At 44.9% G+C, this 8031-nt stretch overlaps 1 protein-coding gene across 1 annotated transcript in view; it reads right to left on the reverse strand.

The window, feature by feature from the left end:
• Positions 1 to 7314, reverse strand: part of SLC4A10 (solute carrier family 4 member 10) — a 158125-nt gene extending 150811 nt beyond the window's left edge. The window contains exon 1 of the mRNA XM_085066634.1: positions 7159 to 7314. Within this exon, the coding sequence (XP_084922760.1) occupies positions 7159 to 7206 (48 nt within the window). The 5' untranslated portion in view covers positions 7207 to 7314. The remainder of the gene's footprint in view (positions 1 to 7158) is intronic.
• Positions 7315 to 8031: the final 717 nt, after the last annotated feature.

Genomic DNA, 8031 nt, shown 5'->3' on the forward strand with positions numbered 1-8031 from the left:
AAATGCTTAAGAGGAAAGAACAATCATGAATTTTTTATTCTCCTGTGCATGCTATTCTTTGATTTCATAAAGGAAAAAATATCAAGACTACTAGTCAGTACCAGTGGAAGAAAAATCTAAATCACTCAAAATTTACACACAATCTCCCTCATCGTGCCTTTATTTCCTATCCATATTTGCACCCCTATGAACATCCTTGATACCACACAATCACCACAAAGTTTTCAGTGGTAAAGATTTGACATGAAATCACATTCTTGCTTATGCACGTGTACTTCTGAAGTAAAACCCTTGTGCACATTCGTATGTTGAAAGGGAAGTTTACATGTACATACCATCTTCCCTCTGGAAAAAACATGGTCATTTTGCTCTTGACTTTAATGACATTGTTTGACAGACTAATTACAGTTTAAGTATCTATTTTCATTCTTGCCAGGATCTAATAGCAGGGTTGAACCTTTTTTTCCATCCTTACATAGTTTCAGTGACTGTGAATGGCTCCAGAGAGCACCTAGTGAAATTGCTACTGACTGGTATCAGGAACTGTTCTTCAGAAGAGTGGCTTCAGATCAAGGGTATTTTTAACTTATAGCATTTTGACTGCTCTTAATAAAAGTTTCCAGAAAAAGGTGTAAAATTATCTTAATCTCTCTCAAAAAACTACACAAATGTGCAATGTTTTCTGGCACTTTTGAGTGTGACAGCCACAAAGTAGTTGCTCCCAGGGAAACTTGTCCTGGACCTTCCTGCAGCCCCACTGATGCAGACAGAGACCTACACTCTTTAAAAAGTAGAGAGGGTTCCACAAAGGCTTAAAAATCTACATTTTAGATTGGCATTTTGCAGAATACAGATTAATAAATAGTGTTGCATTTTATATACTTGTACGGTTTTAAAACCCGCTTGCAACAAAATGGATGAAGAGTGAGCATCTGTCTTTGCAAGATACTCTTTGAAGTTGTTTATGGTTAATGTAAATTTTTATAGTAAATTCACTATTCAGGTGGACTTAAGTGAGGGTATCAACATTTATAAGCCAGATAAACTACATCTTTCCCCACAGTTTGCACATAATCAATCATCCATCTATAACATACTTATGCCAAAAAGACAAAAGTGAGCTCTTTTCACAGAATGACAGGACTGGAAGAGAGCTCAAGAGGACTTTAGTCCATCACTCAACTCTAAAGCAATAATTGTCTTACTTATTACTACAAACAGATAATAGATTCCACAAACATACTAGACAATTTGTTCCATTACTGCATTACTCTTAGCATTAGACAGCTTTTCTTAACATGCTTTTAATATTGTCCCATAACCTTTCCCTTGTTTCCTATTCGGCAGAGATATAAGAAAGAAGCTGATCCTTTCTGCAGCAGTTTTACATACCAAACGTGTCTACAGGCTAAGGAATTCCAGTTCCTCCAAATGTTCTTTCATATTTTTAGTCCCATGCTCATTTTCGTTGTTCCTGAATTGTTCTACAATTGCTACTCTTTTCTCAAAACACACATATAGTACTGTACTAATCAACTAATACCCTACAAATACCAAATATTAGCTCATGTAACTTGCTGACTTCATTTCTCCTAAATATGCCATTTTTTTGCAGCAAGTTCCTGGTCTGTTTGATTAAAATTGAGATCTTGCAAATCTTGACCTTATCTTTCACATCTCCACTGAATTTCAATATTTATTTATAAACTTCGCAATGTCTCGTAAATACCTAATTAAACGAAGTGGTAAGGCTTTAAGTAGGAAAACAGGAAAGACACAGAAGACTCAGGATTCAAGATACAATTTTGTGCCTGCTGTACAAGGAGGCTAAAGCCCTGGTTCTCCCACTTCTGCCCCTACACTTCTTTGCACATGAAATTTAGTCAGCTCCCTTTTGCCTTTCATACCAGTCAGCCATGATGCCCTCGATTCTCCAAGTCTGCACAGAACTCCACACCTCATTTACTCTCATTTCACCCTGCAACTTCTTTTTCCCCAAGACATTTCTTCTATTTTTAGCAATAACCTTTATCATCTATTCCAACTTTCACCTTGCCTATCCTAATAAACACCCTTGTAGAACAAGAGTGGATTTTAATTATCTTTAAATTTGCTACGCTTAATTTTCATTTCATGAGAATAACTTTTAAACTGCACCAACATGGAAAATTGCATTGAACACATTCAGTAATCCATCAACTTGTATGACATCAAAATAGCATTATTATTGCAAAAGGAGTCACATGGATGTGATTCTTCAACTGTTTGGTTTTTTTACAAGGCAGACCTGAACATATGAAAGGAACATGCAATGCCTATGGCTTTCCCTTCTCATATCAGACACACAGCTGTCTAAGATGCTTCAGAGTCGATTAAGTATTCCCTCACTTTCTTAAACCCTCTCATCCATTGAAACTGTAAACATTACTTATTTAAGATGCATTAAAAGATGTCAGTGGAAGTATTTTGTTCTAGAATTCATTCTATATTTTTTCCAAAGGAAACGGTAGAGAGAAGATACAACTATTAGCAGAGGAAATGGAAAGCATATATTTAACAAGTAGAATTTGTGGGAAGAAATCAAACAAGACATGGATGCATTAAAGTGGGATGATTTCTACATAGTATTCATACTTCTTTTAATTTTTGTGCAAATATATCTCAGGCTGCCAATTATTCTTAAACAGAAACACCACAGCATACCATGTGATCCAGATGTATCTTTTTATCACTGTGACACTGACAAATATAAGATAGAGGCTAGTGGGGCTTAAATAAATGCATAATTGTTACTTCATTTCTTTCTAGCATTTTGCTGGGAGAAGTTTTCTTTTTTCTTTTCACTCAGAACTTGGAATCAGGCAGTAAAAAAGAAAATACCAAGAGCAGAACTTCAATCCTAAATTTATACTTACAATTAAGTTTTAGGGTTTTATTTTCAACGGTGCCATTATCTAAGCACTCCTGCCTTGAAAATGTAATACTGCCTCTGTATTTTTCCAAAAGAATCACAACACTCCTGTAGTCTCTATAAACTTGCCTGAAGTGTTGCTGTAATGCTGTATATTCTGGAGAAGTGAACTGGGAAGGAGTACTGTTATACAAGCCACGGGGTCAGGCTCTGACATCCCTTCTCACAATGAGCAATACATTTCATCTGCAAGTCTCATCGGAGGTCCCACTCAGCATTAACAAAAGCAAAAGAATTTGGCCTGTTAGTGTGTGCAGCTTCCCACACTCACCTGCTACATTAAAAATAGTTACTCCCCAAGATCTTGCTATACCATTCTCCCACATACAGAGTCCTAAGTAGCAATAACTGTGTGCCATTTGCAGCAGCAGTAAGATTGCTCTTGATACAAACAATATCTTACCTAGAGCATACATATCATACACCACAGTGCATGCACATGAATATCCACATTTAGCTCAGCAATGGCGCACTTTAAGGCCTTGTATCTACCAGATTTGAACAGTAAATCAAAAAATAAGTAAACAGATAAATACAACAAAATAGCTTTTTAATTCTAAGAGTGAATGAGGAAGGTGAGAAAATATGACCTTAGAAAGGAAAAGCCAACTTCACTTTCCATACATGGGTCTTACTGCTATGTTCAGAAAACACAAGAAAACAACACACCAAACATAAACATAGGTAGCAAAAATATCTGCACTTTGTCTATACATCCTCCTAACATCTGAAATATCAAACCTCAATCAGATAACAAACCTATTGTAAAAGCCAATTTTGACTTGCATATTTTGACTCTCATGGAGAGATACAGAATGTACAGAAACAAATATGAACAACTGGTGCTTTGAATAAATTGCCAATGAAGTCACAATAAAGCAACAATTTTCAAAATAATTTACATGCAATCAGGTACATATGTACACAGACAAACTCGCAATATTTAGTTCTTTGCTAGGAAATCAACAGAAGATCTTTGTAGAGGTCTGCAGATTGTTTCTCCTGTTCTGTAAACAAATGATGACTCCTCAGAAATCTTTCAATTACTCACAACTATTTTAAAGCACTCTGAATAATCACTGAAAAAATATACTTGATGACTGATAAATAAATCACTAGATGATTCTGAAAGCATACAAGACTGCATTTTTTTACCATATTAGTATATGTACTGAACAATACAAATTAAAACTATATTTGCATTTCCAAGAGCAGGTTCGATTTGTTTCCAGGTGAACAATTTCCTTTTTCATTTCTTTATACAATATTGCATTTATAGTAAACTAGCAATAGATTTCTAATAATATTCACCCAAACTTGTTCACGCTGCAAAAAAAAAAAAAAAAAACCAATTTAGCACAACTGCTAACAAGGCTGTTGTCTTTGTGTAAGACCTGTTTTCAAAAAGTGATAGTAAATTGCCAAGGGAATTATTTAACTCCTCCCAACCACAAGCAACAATGTATTTCATTAGTTTTCAAATTGCTAGGAATTGGGGTTTTCAATTCAAATCTTGCATAATAAATCAGTAACACATGACTAACACAAGAATAGAAGTAGATTCCACTTTGTACAGACTGTGAGACTTTGGTGGGAAATTTTATTGAGGCTTCGCAATCTCTGAGCAGCATTAGAAGATAAAATTAATTAAGGACTACATTTGCAATCTTCTTACTGGAAATAACAATTAAAACATGTAATGTGTTACAGTTTCACAAAAAAAAGAAAAAAACTAACTCTGCTGCATATACCCCTGACTAACCCTTGAAGGAAACAAGCTCTGCTAGGAGCCTTTTTCTTCATAGCCAGAGCCCACTGGACTGGGACAGCACTTGGGAACAAGGCTGTACTCATTTTACAACTTGCATTCCTGTTCTGTTTGTTTCCAGTCAAGATGAGGATTGACACCCAAAACAGTAGTCCTCTAAAGGTGTGTCACAACATTACCTCCCAGACTAAGAGACCTCTGCACCAATTAGTTACCACCTATTCCTGTTCCTAAACTCTGCCATGGCTCCAGGTACAAGACTCCCAGCATGCAAAAGGCATTTCTGCCTTGCCACATGCAGGGCCCTAGACAGCAGCCAGACTGGGACTGCCACAACAAATTCACTCACTTTATTGCCTGACACAGAGAGAAAACACCAGCAGCACCCAGAAATCTTGAGGGAGCTGTGCCTTTGCCATCGCTGTGGCAGGAAAGCAATGTTGCATTGCTGAGCTGCACAGGCCCTCTCAGAAACAAGAGAGGACTGAGCAAGAGGACATGCCACAATATATATATTACATGGAATATATATATTATATATATATATATATTCTCCCTTCCCCACTTGAAGCAAGTAAAACTGAACTAGTTAGCTGTAGTAAATGGAGGTGGGAACCAGGACACAAACTTAGCAAGCAACAGCACTGATCTGCAGCTCTGTGGACAGTGACCTGCAGCTCTGCAGAGAGGTACTGCATCAGGGCAGGGCTGCTGAGGGAACAAGGGACATCCTCATTAGCATAGAAGAAACGCTATCTTCTTTGGTCCTCTCAACCACAGCAACACCCTCCTTTCCTGGGCACAGCCCTGGAGAAACAAAATTTAAAGGCAGACAGCCCAAGGCAATCCTGCACGTTGTGTCTCCTGAAAGCTGACTCCTCTGGCTCCCTGTGCAGTGGTCATGGCACAGAGACAGCACACGTTGACAAAGTGAGACCAACACACAGACCAGCAAGCTAAGAGCAAGAGCAAGACTGCTACTGACTGCAGACTACTGCCCTGGTGTGCAGCACTGAGGACTAAGCCTTCCATGGAATCACAGATCATGAACTACAAATGGAAACTGGGTTTACACTTAATTGTCTCTCCGCAGAAAGAAACTCGGCAGCCAGTCTGTCAGTGAAAGCAACAGGACCTTCTACTCCACTGTCAGAAACTGAGAGAGCAGCAAGTGGGATTCATAAAAGGGATCCAGAAAGCAACGGGAAAAACTGTCCCTACCACAAGGAGAAAGAAGATGCCAGAGATAACCTCACACTGTGTAGCAACCTGCCACCTGATTGCAAAATGGACCACGTCAACAGATGATGGGAACAGACCCTATGAAAAACGGGCTTGCCACGAGTGCATCTCATCAACCTGCAGCAGCTGAGACTTGACTCTTTCAAGCTTTTTCAATGTTGTGCAGCTCACTGTGCTAACACACAGCCATTTCAGGAGCAGCAAAGCCTCTCCAGACCTATGCAGTGTGTTGACAGAGATGTGCACGCACAGTCAGACAGACACTTGTGTATGTACATGAGAGACTTTTCCCTGCCCCAGACAGATTTCCTGCGCAAGGCAGGAACCACCATTCACAAACAGAATCTCAGAATGAGATGGAGATCAACACCCGCACTTCCACCTTCTGTGTGTCTGCAGCCCTGTGTTTGGGGGAGGCCTGGCAGGAAAAAGGGTCCCTACTGATCTAACGATGTTAAAAGTCCCCTATCATTTCCCACTTGCAGGGGAAAGGCTGCCCAGCCGTAGCTGCGCAGCCACACGGTGCTCCGAGGAAAGGGTGCACCGCGTCCCCCTCAGACAACAATAACCCCCAGAGCAGCAGCTCCACGGCTGAGCACAAGAGACTGCGACACGGCAGCACGAAGCAGAGCCCGGGCTCCGGCGGGAGGCAGACCCTGCCCTGCTAGCGGCAGCCCTCAGCCGATTTCTCTGCGGTCTGCAAGCGAGGAGGGCCAAGGACCTCCAGTTCCTGCCCCGGCCCCGCAGCGGGATCCCGCGGGGCAGCCCACAGGTGCTCGCTCCCCGCGCTGCCCCACCGCCGGGCAGCAGGGGGGCAAGGGAGCCTGAGGAAGGAGATGTAGGAGGCAGGGGATACGAAGCGAGGGGGTACCGAGGGGAAGGCGCTGCCTGAGGCGGGAGGGGCCGGCGGGCAGGGTGGTCGCCCCGGCGGGACACGCGTACACACACGCACAAACACACACCGCTCCATCCCCGAGCGTCCTGGCGCCCAAACATCGCCGCAGCATCGCCCGGCACCGGAGCGAGCCAACCTGTTTCCCCACGCACCGAGAAAGCGGCTGCGGCGCCCGGCACAGGCAGGCGGGCGGGCGGGCGGTCCCCCGCGCCCCCTCCCCGGCCGCCTCCCCGCGGGGCGCGTCGCACCCCCCCGGCCGGGGCCGCGCTGCGGCAGCCGTACCGTGGGCAGCAGCGGCTCCATCTGCGCCCCCTGGTCCTGAGTCTCCATGCGGCGGCGGCGGGGCTGCGCCGGCGCCCCCTCCCCGCCGCCCGCGGGCCGGGGCGCTCCCCGGGCGCTGCGGGAGCCGCTGGGCTGCTCCGGGCTCGGGGCTCGCTCCGCGCTCCCGGCTCCGCGCTCCCGCCGCGCTCCCGCCGCGGATCAGGCGGCGCGGAGGCAGGAAGCGCGCGCCAGTCACATGGCCGCGCGCACCGGCGGCCCCGCGCGGGGGGGCGCGAGCCGGATCCACCTGCGGGGTGCGGGATGAGGGATGGGGGTGAGGGGTGCGGGACGCGGGGTGCGGAATGGGGAATGCGGGATGAGAGATGCAGGATGTAGGATGGCGGATGCGGGGTGCGGGATGGGGGATGCGGGATGCAGGGTGGGGGATGCGGGATGCAGGGTGGGGGATGCGGGATGAGGGATGCAGGGTGGGGGATGCGGGATGCGGGGTGCGGGATTGGCCTCGCCCTGCGCGCCCCGCGGAGCACAGGGAGCTGGCCCCGCCGAGAGCCGGGTGACACTGTCCGAAAGGGCACGCACCGCTCGGAAGTTTAGCCCTTCACACCAGGCTGCGGCCGCAGCCTCCCCAGCTTCAGAGCAGGCTTGGGCCAAGATTTGATTTAGCCAGCACCAGAAGAGTACCAGAAAACAGTGACCCTACACTTGGCCCTGCCCGACTTTGACCCTTAGTTACAGACAGCACCTTCAAAAGAGAGTTCTGCCCTACCGCCCACTATAATAACCTCACCATCCCCTTCTACCTGAAATTCACGAACACTTCTGAACACCATGTTTTCTGTATAGGCTTAATAGAAGTCTCACCCTCTTTTTCAT

This window comes from Lichenostomus cassidix, chromosome 7 (genome assembly GCF_008360975.1).
Source record: "Lichenostomus cassidix isolate B80296 chromosome 7, HeHo_3.0, whole genome shotgun sequence".
Classification (NCBI taxonomy): domain Eukaryota; kingdom Metazoa; phylum Chordata; class Aves; order Passeriformes; family Meliphagidae; genus Lichenostomus; species Lichenostomus cassidix.